This window comes from Mus caroli, unplaced genomic scaffold, assembly GCF_978045245.1.
Source record: "Mus caroli unplaced genomic scaffold, Mus_caroli_1 scaffold_6, whole genome shotgun sequence".
NCBI lineage: Eukaryota > Metazoa > Chordata > Mammalia > Rodentia > Muridae > Mus > Mus caroli.
The window spans coordinates 27,093,480-27,106,392 of record NW_028227261.1 but is presented as its reverse complement, the minus strand read 5'-3'; the positions used below and the strand labels follow the sequence as shown (position 1 = coordinate 27,106,392).

At 41.6% G+C, this 12,913-nt stretch overlaps 1 protein-coding gene across 26 annotated transcripts in view; it reads left to right on the top strand.

The window, feature by feature from the left end:
- Pum1 (pumilio RNA binding family member 1) overlaps positions 1-12,913 on the top strand; it is a 114,437-nt gene that overhangs the window by 54,676 nt on the left and 46,848 nt on the right. For 22 of the 26 annotated variants that reach the window (XM_021161048.3, XM_085838914.1, XM_021161061.3 and 19 more), the window contains 2 exons: positions 8,648-8,814; positions 10,948-11,218. The exons of 3 other annotated variants lie outside the window; for them this stretch is intronic. In XM_021161048.3, the coding sequence (XP_021016707.1) occupies positions 8,648-8,814; positions 10,948-11,218 (438 nt within the window). The remainder of the gene's footprint in view (positions 1-8,647; positions 8,815-10,947; positions 11,219-12,913) is intronic. One more of the 26 variants, XM_085838917.1, reaches the window with a different exon arrangement.

Sequence of the window (12,913 nt, the reverse complement as noted above, 5' to 3'; positions counted from 1 at the left end):
ACAGAGGACAAGGCATGTGGCTCAGTCTTGGTTTTTGCAGGCTAGATGTTAATTTTATGGTGGCCGCAATAGAGCAGCTTTGTTTCCTATGCCTATGCTGTTGGGGAGCTTGCTTTTTTTGTTTTATTTTGTTTTGTCTTTGTTTTCTGGTTTGGTTTTTAATTCATTGCCACTAACCCCACATATATATCCAGGCTGAATGGCAGCCAAAGCAGTCTCCTTGCCTACTGCCTCTTGCTGCTGAATCTTAGCATTCTTTCTGAAGCTTTGTCACTGCCTTTCTTGAAGAACATTCTCTATATTATCAGCTTTATAGATAAAGGAATCTTGGGAAATATATCTACTTGAATCTTTCTCCTTTTGTATTCTCTGGCTGATGTATGTTGCAGCTATCTGCCTGCCTTTCACGCCTAACTTGGTTTGTTCTGTACCCTTTTAGTCCTTTTCCTGGATGTCGTTGTGACCTAAAAGAACCCGGTGGCAAATGTTTGAGATACCTTCTTCCCCCTTATCATCATACGTTTGGTTTCATCTATACATGCGCTTCTTTATGTGTTGCATTTATTACCTAGGTGCTACCCTTCTGTCCCCGAAAACTGTTTGGTTACAGTAGTTGGTGTTAGCCTGCTCTCTCAGTGTATTAATATCAAGCGTGTTCTTGAGGGCTAGCCTTTTCAGAGCTGACCCAAATGCTTCTGGATCTTTTGACTTAGTTCAGACATAATGGCTTGTAAATCAAAAAGGGAACTGCTTTTGTGGTCCTTCTCATGGGGCTTCTTTGGGGGAAGAACAAGATTTATACTTTGGTAATGAGGAATGGGATCAAGCCAAATGATTGCTTGTTTGCCTAGCTTCTCAAGAGAACAATGGAATTCTGTTTTCTTCCTTCTTCACACTTTTATTTGATTTCTTAAGAGAAAGTACTGCCTTATAAATACTGCCTACCACTTTTAAGTTATTTGCTAGAGAAAAACTAGTGTGGTTCATTAATGAGTTGCTGGTATGGTGACCAGGAGTCTTGATAACAATGGCTGTGAATTCTGTGACCAGTTTCTAGTTTGTTGACATTAGGCACAGGCACACATCTGGATTACTGTGAAGGTTGTAGGAGGCAGAAAAGTAATTTGAATTAAAAGTAGATAAAACAGAAGAATGGGATTATTACTGTCATTTTTAGGACAGTTTTTATGATAAAGCCCTGCCCAAGGAGAGTCCCATACTTCGTTGTTTTGGGAAATGTGATTTTTATGTCTTCATTGTATTGAGCCTCAGGCCAGATGTTTCTTCAGGAAGCAGGACTCCTACAGTCAGATGGTTAATTCTCAGTATCTTCTTTCTTAAGAGGATGTCCGTGGAGAATAAAATGTTATTATTTAATAGTTTGATGTCTGTGCCATCTGTAGGTTGATAGAGGAATACTGATGGATGTCAAGCCAGGGTGTTGGCAGGTGCTTTTGGCTGATGAAGGCTTGCCAGCCAGAAAACTGCTGGTCAGCACTGGTGTTGTGTTCTGCTGATGTTAACCTGGGCTTTCTCTGCTGCTGGGCTTGCTTTACTGCAGTTAGGATGTCACGCAGAGAAAACTGTGTTTATGGGAAATCTGAATCACTCTAGTTCCCATGATATGCGTGCAACATCGGGAAAGGGGGGCTGTCCCAGTCATTCTTTTAAGAACAAAAGAAGTTCAATGTTAAATTTGGAGAGCAAGGACAGTGAGCCATCTGTGTCTAGTAGGGCAGCTGGGGCTTTAGTCTAGTAAGCTGAGTGGCCAGTGATTATATTTGTGGCACAGTGATTATATAGAACTCACAGCAGGTACACAGAAGTTTTTCTTGGATGTGACAGCTGGCAATCCAGATGTGTTAACTCTTCAAGTGAAAGTGTCTCATGAAGAAGCAGTAGTTTTATGTTGTCATTGGGATTTCCTTGACACAGCTTGAATAATAGGATTTAGCTGTTCTTCGCCTTCCCTTCCCATACTTCCCTGAGTTCCTTTTGGTGCTGTAAGTGCTTCAGGAGTTTTGGTTTGAAATCAGGATTACTTTTAGGAGGTGGGGCCTGGTGTTTTCTGCCAGAGAGAGATCAGATGATCTCTGTCAGTTCCAGGCCAGCCAGAGCTTTACAGAACCTGCCACATACTAACTAGCTGACTCACTCTGAGATCCAGCAGACGATTCTGCTCTCACACTTCCCCAGCTGAATACCAGATTTTGGAATAATCTGAGAAAACTTGAGTCCAAGAGTTAAGTCTTTCTCCCCCTTTTAACTTTTATTTTATTTGTTCCTGGAATAAGATACTTCTCTCCCCATCTCCTAGATTCAGAGGTAGTTATAAAATCACATATTTTGAAAGCTCATGGGTGACATTGCCTATCTAAGGGCTCTGCTCTTGGTCCCCTAATTGTCTTCAAATAGGTTGAAGCCTAGTTATTAAGAACAATGGGTCATGAGTGCTACTTTCTGGTTTATCCACTGCAAACATTGGACCAGTGACAACTACTCTAGCTTTGCAGAGTTGTTGGTAGATCTCCCCATGTTGTGTCAAGTGCCTGCTTTCTGACCTGGAGGTTACATACGTGTAGCTATTCATTTGGATCATAACTATTTGGCTTGGAAGGTTAGTATTACAATTGATTTTTGTGAAACTTGGGATATTGCATTACATAGAGAAGCCAGGGCTGTGAGTCCCAATTGGATTTTTTTAAAATTTATTTATTTTTTTTAATTAGGTATTTTCCTCATTTACATTTCCAGTGCTATCCCAAAAGTCCCCCATACCCTCCCCCCCACTCCCCTACCCACCCACTCCCACTTTTTGGCCCTGGCGTTCCCCTGTACTGGGGCATATAAAGTTTGCAAGTCCAATGGGCCTCTCTTTCCAGTGATGGCCAACTAGGCCATCTTTTGATACACATGCAGCTAGAGTTAAGAGCTCGTGGGTACTGGTTAGTTCATATTGTTGTTCCACCTACCTATAGGGTTGCAGATCCCTTTAACTCCTTGGATACTTTCTCTAGCTCCTCCATTGGGGGCCCTGTGATCCATCCAATAGCTGCCAATTGGATTTTTTAATTGTATAGTAGGAATAATTACTATTCAAGGAAGTATCATAATATTCTAACAAAGTATATTGATACTCAGTTGTGTACTGATAACAGTAGCATTCTGTGGCATAGGATTCCTAGGCCATACCATATTAGGCCTTTCTGAACTAAAACCTGCTTTTGTTGTTTTAAAGACAGAATTGTCACTGTGTAGCCGTGGCTGGCCTCAAACTCCCAATCTTGTTGCCTCAGCTTCCTGAGTGCTAGGCAGGCAAAAGCTTACCTACCGGGCCTGCATTTGTAACATGAGCCTTTCCCAGCCCCCATGATTCACAAGTGTGTTGCACTGCTAGAGTCTCCTTGGAAGAGTAGATAATTAGGGTGCAGTACCTTTAGATTATGGCTATCTCCACAACTGAAACCACATGCTGGAGTCTGCAATATCAAGCTTATTAATCAAAACTAAACTATTTTTGAGGGTTTTCTAATAAAATCAGACACCACTTCTTGCCTGTAAGATAGATTTCTTTTTTTTTTCCACTTAAATATCACTGCAGGTGCCCACTGCTCTTCCCTTTCTGCACAGCAGGATTGGGTGATTGTGACCAGGCCTGTGTAGGCGATGCTTCACAGTATGCTTCTCTCAGCTCTTGCTCCTTCCTGCTGAAAGGAATGCCGTTCAGCTGGGCCCTTGTCATACTTGTACTACTCTTACACGTCTTTTTTAGAGGTGCATAGCATGACTAGTACCCCAGAGTAGGTGAAGTGTATAATGGCTGCATCTTTTCATACTAAAGTCTTCTAAAAACAAGTTTTTGTTTTGTTTTGTTTTGTTTTTTTATTTCTTTTGAAGATACTGTAATTTTAAGGATTGCCTCATTTAATCATTGAAACAACCCATAATTATGGCAGATTAATTTATAGATGAGAAAAAAGGCTCGGAGGCAAAGTTGGGGTCTTATATTCAAGCTTTGTTTCTATTTCAGTTTTGCCTGGGATGGCTTTTGCTCTGCTATGTTGGCTTTTGAGATTGTTCCATAAGGCTAGCCGCTGCAGATTTTTTTTTCTCTCATTTTTCTATTCCTGTCAGAGATGTGAACTGTTATACTTTGAAAAAATTTCAGGGGTATGTTGTGTGAAACAAGTATACACAAGACTTAGCATGGTCAGCATCATCTTGTTTGTTTTTCAGCAGCTAGGTACACACAGAATTGCCTGTTTGATGCAGATGGAGGAGAGCCTCTGATCTCACTGAACAGATCTTTTGCCATGGGAAGTGTTTTTGGTTCTGACTTCTTTGAGAACAAGAGAAATGTTTGGAGTTATCCTGCTTTATGGTTAGTTGTCCTGAAGAGGCTGAGCTGTCAGGCCAACTCTGCTCTGTGGTTCTTACCATGTCTGCTTGGTTCCTGGCTCTTCCTACTGCTAGCAGCGGTGATGTTTTGTTTGCTGTGAAGAACGTGATAGGGCCTGGATATTCCAGTGGTTTCCAGGCTTCTGGAAGTTTGTTTGCTTGCTTTGTTTATTTGCATTACTGTTTTTTTTTTTTTTCTTCTTTTGAAGAAATTGTAACTTTAAGAATTGACTCATTTGATTGTTGGAACAATCCATAATTATGGCAGATTAATTTATAGATGAGAAAAAAGGCTCAGAGGCAAAGTTGGGGTCTTGCATTCAAGCTTTGTTTGCATTTCTTCAGTTTTCCCCAGGATGGCTTTTGCTCTGCTATGTGGCCTCTATTGTTTGAGGTTGTGCTCATCAGCCAAATGGCTACGCTAGAAAGACCACACAATTATGTACTTGTGTTTGGTAGTGTTTCAGACCCTGCTGTGTGCATCTATCTGTCCTGCTGTATTTTTATATGTATACTATAAGGTTCTTAACTTTCACAATGTAACATTTCATTGCTGTTCATAACTATTAAACAAAATTATCCCTGCTTTACAAATGAGAAAACTAAGACTTAGAGAATAAATGATCAAAATCCTATGTCCAGTGTTATACATAGAACACAGAATAGATTCAGTTGGCACCTATATTAATACTTCCTGAAAGACCTCATAACTATAAACATTCACCTTACATATTATTAAAAACCACAAAGATGCCAAACATGAACACTTTTTCTACTCTTTATCTATTTTCCCCCCAAAATTGACTTTTCTTTTACACATACGGGTGACTTGCCTGCATTTTTGTTTGTATAGTACATGCATGCCATGTCCCTGGAGTTCAGTACGAGGATGTCAGTCTCTCCAGAAACTGCTTCATCTGCCATATAGGAGCTGGGATTGAACCCTTGTCTTCTGTAGGAGCAGCCAGTGTTCTTCACTGCTGAGCCATCTCTCCATTCCACTTTTCTATTTTAGGCTCTTCACAAGATGTTTTCTTCCTTCCCCTCCTTTTAAAAAAATGAAAAGACAAGGTCTAATATAGGCCTGGAACTCCCTATGTAGCCAAGTGCCTTGAACTTGTGGTAACTCTCCTGTTTTATTACCCGAGATACAAGTTTGACTCCCCTGCCCAGTACTGGGTGTAGCTCTGGCTATCTTGGAATTCACTCCATAGACCAGGCTGTTTGTAGAGCTCCTCCTGTCTCTGCCTGGGCACTGGGATTAAAGGAATGCACCACCACCACCTGGCTCAGAGACCTTTTTGTTGTTCTTTGAGACAGGGCCCTTCACTGTAGTCCTGGCTGGCTTACTGCTTCTCTTTCCCAGTGCTGGGACTACAGTAAAAACCCTTTTTATGATCTTGAACCCAAGACTGTCTTTCCATAGCAGCTGATTTCTCAGTCTGATCTTGGCATAATGTACACGGCAGACTGGATTGCCTGCTATTTTTGTTGCATATCTTTTGTTTGTTTGTTTTCAAAACTTGATTTCTCTATGCTCTGAAAACCAGGCTGGCCTCAAACTCAGAGAACTCTGTATACCTCTGCTGGGATTAAAGGTGTATACCACCACAACCTGCACGTGTACTTGCTTTAAATGAGCTTTTTTCTTTTTAAAAATGTATATGTGCATATATATGTGTGTATAAGTACATACACCCACATACTGAGGTTATAAATGTTTTCCACAAACTTCTTCAAGATGAGATGCACCAACAAAATCAGTAGGCAGAGTTGCCAGTGCTCTGCCAAAAGTTTGATATTTTGATAGTTAGGTAACAAGCTGTCGGAATGTAACATACAGAGCTAGTGAAAACCTCCCATCTCAGGGAGTGTTTTGAAAACCTCGCCCTTAGTGGCTGTGTTCTTAGTGCAGAGCAGTGAGCATCCGGATAGACTAAAGAGGTTCATGAAAGTCAAGAAGTTGTGAAAGTCAACAAGGAGAATGCTGACCGGGAGCCCTCCAGTGACCATGCTCGTCAGTCCCGTGCTTGCTGCAGGACCTGTGTGCTGCTTTCCCCTGTCCTGGGCAGTTTTATAGGCACAGTTTTGAACTCTTTGGGAGATGTTGGAGTTGGACAGATTTTCTTGAGACATGGCCTTGATGTATAGACTTATAGAGATTGTTCATGTGATTCTTCTTGGCCATTGACATTAATGGTTTCCTTTGCTACTGCAGTCATACTCTCACCATCTAGACTGGGGTAAGATGATAAAGACGAGATGAAGTTTTTTTTTTTTTTTGGCAGTTCAGTTTCCCAGGGGGTTTTGACTCTACCATTAAAACAGCTCTTGGTCATATTTATTGAGCTCCTGCTAGACAGTGTATTCATCTTTATAGCTGCAGCTATAAAAATGAAAACTCTTACTTCTATCCTTCTCTCTGCATTGTGGAGGTTGCTCCTGTTTTCTGGTTTTGTATAAGCTCTTGGCCTTCAGAGCCTTGTCTTCCCATGTCTGTGCTGGGTGTCAGAGCTCTCTTCAAGGGCTTCTCTGTTGCTAAGCTACATGTTGTAGAGAAGCAGTCTCCAAGGCACATCCTGTGGCAGGTGGCCACTGTCGGGCTTCATTGTCTTGATGCCACTTGAGGCCAAGCTGTGTATACAGTTCACACACAGTCCTACTTTCATATTATCTACAAAGGCTTTCTTTTTCTGTGTGTATTTACACAGAGAATAGCTTTAAAAGGAAAACTGGCTCTGAAATAGTATCGTACAGGTCTAAGATTGTCAGGGTTCCTGTATTGTAGTTTCTGATTGTGATTTCTTACCACTTTGGAGAGCTTATGTTTTCTCTGTGCAGCCTGACCATTTCTCAGTGGGTCTGCTCACAAGACTAACTGCCTGCTACTCTGTGCTCCACTAAGTCCTCCCGGAGTCTAGCTGGTGATTGGAAATTTGTCGAAGAAGTGCTTGTCTTATGTCCACTGGGCTTGCTTTGTACCAGGAACTTTAGTTTGAGCCATGTGCACTTGTTTCCACATTAAAGCCTGAGTCCTTGGTGGGAACGGCAAGGTTGCTTCTCTCAGTTTATAACAGCTAAAGTTACTTAGTGCCCTGCAGTGCCAGGGTCTGCAAAGCTTTCTGCCATATTGAGTCCACAGATACTTGCCTTCCTTTTGGACATCAAGGCATTAAAAATGAATATATCCAGGGTTTATGCTGGGTGCTGCTAAGAAGAGACACAGTCACATTCTTTAAAAGGCAGGACCTGGATATATCTGGTAATAGATCTGTATTTGAAAGTTTGAAACATTTCAGAAATAAATTATCTTGTGTAAAATGCCCCCAATTATATCATTAAAACTAATTCGTAGCAAAATATGCAGGTAATGGGAGATAAGAGTTTTTAGAGTATGCTTGCTAAAAGGAAAATTTAATTTGTTTTGAAGCATCCTTTTAAAAATGTCAGTGTCTGGCTGGGTGTGTGGTACACACTTGTAATCTCGGCATTTAAGAGGCTGAGGTAAGAGGGTTGCCAAAAATACAGGCCAACCTGAGCACTATATGTAGTATGTTCCAATCTAGCAAGGGACAGTAAAAATCTGACTCAAAAAGCCAAAACAAAAACAACTGGACAAAAATTAAAACAGAACAAAATACAGAAATGTCAAGGACTTGGCGCAACAGGGTGAAACTGGGCAGTAGTACAGTTTGGCAAGGTATATATCCCCAGGTCAAGTAGAGACTTAGATTCAAATGGTTTCAGCCTACATTAAGTTCCATATTTAGAAGTAAAGGAGGGGCTTATATAGGATAGTGGGAAGTCATGGATCCCTCCCTCCCTCCCTCTCTCCTACCCTCTCTCCCTCCCTCCCTCCCTCCCTCCCTCAAAAAAAAAAAAAAAAAAAAAAACAACAGGCTAATACTTTCCTTTCTAGCAGGAATATGCTAGACAGATTTGAGAGTAGAGAAGTAGGCTGAAGAAGTATACAGTTTCAATTGGGGGAAAGTGGGTGGGTCAGAACGGGAGCACTTGGTATGATAAGATGTCTTCAGTTCTGTAACATACCTGTCTGTCTGTCTTCCCCCATTTGGCAAAAATTTCTGCAGTGTTCCTTCCCGCCTCTGTGTTGTTTGTAAACTAGACTGTAATGTCAGGCATGGGCACTGTCCTGTCCCAGTTAGCATTTAGTGTAGTCTGGTGTCCACAGTGGGTATCCATAATTAGTTGATGATGATTAGTGAAGCTGAAGCTATTTTTTAAACAGGGCCCAAGGGATGCAGACAGTGATGAAAACGACAAAGGTGAAAAGAAGAACAAGGGTACGTTTGATGGAGATAAGCTAGGAGATTTGAAGGAGGAGGGAGATGTGATGGACAAGACCAATGGTTTGCCAGTGCAGAATGGGATTGATGCAGACGTCAAAGATTTTAGGTTTGTATATTTTACACTTCTGATTTTTTGAATGTGGGCTGTGGGTTTTTGTTTTTATTTTAGTCCCTCCTGTCCTGTTTCAGTTTTAAAAATCTAGTATAGATGATGCCATAGAGGTGTAAACTAACTGGTAAGGTGGGATTTCCCAAGAGCTGTCCATGTTTTATACTTTGCCCAACAGAATTTGCATTGGAATGGAGCTGGGCTTGCAGAGTGGTTCCACAGAGGACATTTTAGTAGTTCTAGAACTTCAGCATAGGCACTTTGGGACTCTCTGAGTTGGTCCTACATCACTATACACCAGAGCCATGGACATTGAGGGATGTGTGTGTGTGTCTCTCTCTCACATTGGAGGGAGAAATAGCTGAGATGTTTTATGCCTTCTCCCATTTCCTACATGCTCAGCAGCTCCATTCTATGTAGGTAGGCCAGTCACCAGTTACTTCAGTTGGAAGAAATACAAGTTTAGGTGCAAAGTAAGAGGGGCTCACTATGTAACCCAGGCTGGCTTTGAACTTGGCAATCCTCCTGCCCTGGCCTCTGAGTGCTGGAATTTCAATTGTATACTGCCATACCCAGCAAATGGCTTGTTTATAATCATGTATTTTCCTTGGATGCCTCTTATCTCATCTCTGGTCATGACTGAGTCTCAGATTTCCTTGTAATAAGTAGAACATCCATAGCATTAAATATTTGTCTTCCACAGTTGATAACCATTCTTCTTTATGTAGACAAGCTTTAGTTATGGCATATAATTTCAAAAAGCCTTAAAAAACTTTGTTCGGTGTTATACATACACATACAAATAATTTAATGCCATTCTAAAGCTAATGAGTGTTCATTTGCAAACAGATAAAAACATGCGTTTTTATACTGTAATACCCACTAGTATAAAAAAGTTTTGTATCATTTGCAGGAGAATTATAAGCCTAATTATATATATTGAACTGTATAAAATTAGTCTTTGCAATTGAGGCAACGGGCAATACTTACTTACCTGTGTTACTTGGATGTGTTCAGACAGCCTCACCTCCGTTAGTCACAAGCATCTTGACCAATGCTTTGAGGTATCTGGCTGGGGCAGGAGGTGGTGGTGTATGTGATGATGATGATAGAACATGACAATTCCTTTAACTTGTACCAGCTGGGTTTTTGGTTTTTTTGGTTTTTTTTTTTTGTTTGTTTGTTTGTTTGTTTTTTGTTTTTGTTTTTTTAAAGAGATGGAGGGATTGAATGTAGCCATAGGCTATTCTCCCTTGCCTGTAATGGGTTTGGAATTTTACAGTAATTGTAATGGGTTATGGGATTATACTTTAGGTTGTGGTATATCTCAAGTCCCAGAACAGTGTGCTCACTTAAACATTTTGGCCCAGGTTTCACTGTGCTCTTTGGAGTGTCATGACATGGAGGATGGAGTCTACATCTCCTAGCTTAGCTTGAGCCTTGTCTTGGAGTAGGAGTGTGGTCAGTAATGATGCTTTACACATTTGTGATGTTTTTCAACTGATTTCCTTCTTCCATTTCCTTGGCAGGTGGGGTAGTGTTCACCACTGGTAAAAAATGTAAATAATAATGGAAACCTTTTCATTAGCATCATTACAGGAATTGGAATTACCCCTAGGAATTACCAGCTGTAGGTGTTTTGCTTTATTTTGAAACAAGGTCTTGTGTGGACTCCAGCCTGACTTGGAAACTTGTTCTGAGTGCTGGGATTATTATAGGTGTGTGCCATTATGCCTGACCCAGAAAACCAACCATTCCAGCTTTGCTCTGTGTTTAAAGAGGATCTGCTGTTCTGGTGGAGTGGATTTACCTGTGTTTGTGGGGAACATTTGTTTCAGTTTTCATGGCTGCCCCAGGCAATATTGTTTTTAGTTTACTCTGTTTATTCAGTCTAGATTCCACAGTAAAGGTGTATTGTATGTTAATAGCAGATGATGATACACATGCAAACAATGGAAGAATCATTCTAGAGACTACAGCCCTGGGAGCCTTGTCCAAGATCGCTGGTTATGTTTTAGAACTAGCTTTCAGGATTGCTAATGAACTATGTCAAGGACTTGAACTGGGGGTTGCTGTAGTGTCCCTCCTCGATCAATATAAGGTTTAATGCCCTTTACTTTCTCTGTTTAGCCGTACCCCTGGTAATTGCCAGAGCTCTGCTAATGAAGTGGATCTTCTGGGTCCAAACCAGAATGGTTCTGAGGGCTTAGCCCAGCTGACCAGCACCAATGGTGCCAAGCCTGTGGAGGATTTCTCCAACATGGAGTCCCAGAGTGTCCCCTTGGACCCCATGGAACATGTGGGCATGGAGCCTCTGCAGTTTGATTATTCAGGCACGCAGGTACCTGTGGACTCTGCAGCAGCAACTGTGGGACTTTTTGACTACAATTCTCAACAACAGGTACAGTGTGTGTCTTTGTCACCCTTCCCTTTCTTTCCAGCCCTCACATTATGGGGGTGGGGTGGGCAAGGCTCTTACCAGCTTAGAAAGCCTTTAGTCAGTTGCTTTTGGTCCAGCAATGGAGTAAGTTTTAAAAGCTCACCTTCTCAGAAAGTTGGTTGCTGGAGTTGCTAGAAAGAGAGCACCTGTTCTGTGTACACTCTGCTTGCTTGGCTCTTTTCTCCCCAACCCTGGGGGAAATGAATGAGCATTCTCTCAGATTCTAAGTTACATTTGGAAGATTTCTATTGTATGCTGTTGCTGGTTTGTTTTGTGTTAAAAAATAATGAGGGGCTAGAGAGATGGCTCAGTGGTTAAGAGCGCTTCCTTCGAAAGCAAGAAAATACAACTCCAAATTTCTAGTACCCTTGTAAAAGAGCAGCTGTCCATGCTCGTGACCCTAGGATCAGAGGTCAGAGATAGGCACACTCTGGAGCTTGTTAGCCAGCCTGATAGCGTAGCAGAAACAGTGGGCTTCAGATGCTGTGTAGCCCAGGATGGCCTTGTCTCCACCTCTGTGCTTTGTGAACGTGCATGTGTGCCATGTGCATGCAGTGCTCAAGGAAGAAGAGACCTGAATTCTCTTGAGCCCAGACTCACAGATGTGTGTGAGTTACAGTGGGGTTCTGGGAAATGAACCTGGGAGCAGTCAGTGCTCGTAACCATGTAGTCGCTTCTCCAGGTCATTGCTTTTGGCCTCTTTGGTAGTCCTGAGATCACAGGTGTGAGCCACTATGCCCTAAAACAATGGCAGCCAGTTTTGAAGGCACAATAGGCCCAATTCATTAGAAAGGAAATGAGGATCAGAGGGGCTACTTTGTAGCTTCACAACCCACAGAAGGTCTGGTAGATGATACTTTTCTATTACTCCTTTGGACTGGTACAAAACTATAAGTTGAAAGTGTGAGAGATGGTGATGCTTTGACCTGATTTCCTGTCTGTGGAGACCAGTGCTTTTACTTGCTGCCGCTTCACTGACCCCTGGTGGATTTTGATTGGTAGAGAAATAGATATCCATAGGCGTTTAAATAGTCTCTCAGTACATTTTTGCGTTCTTCGGTTCTGGGAGTAGAGCATGTGCTTGCCTTACAGGTGCAGATATACTCCCAGCCTATGTGTGAATTAATAGCAAGCTTTTTCTCCCATAGAATGGGAAGTATAATTGAATATTATTCTCTCTGTAGCTTCCAGTAGCTGTGTATTCTACAAAAATGGTCACTTTTCTTTTTCTCTTTTCTGGTCTTTACTAGCTCAATGTCTTTGTTTTCTATTTTAATTGAACTGTTTTTATTTAAGAAGAGTTTATCTAGGACTGGAGAGATGGTTCAGCGGTTAAGAGCACTGACTGCTCTTCCTGGAGTCCTGAGTTCAATTCCTAGCAACCACATGGTGGCTAACAACCATCTGTAATGGGATTCGATGTCTTTTTCTGATGTTTCTGAAAACAGCTTCAGTGTACTCATATAGATAAAATAAATAAGCCTTTTTTTGTTTTGTTTTTGTTTGTTTGTTTGTTTGTTTTTTTCGAGACAGGGTTTCTCTGTGTAGTCCTGGCTGTCCTGGAACTCACTCTGTAGACAAGGCTGGCCTCGAACTCAGAAATCTGCCTGCCTCTGCCTCTCAAATGTTGGGATTAAAGGTGTGCTCCACCACTGC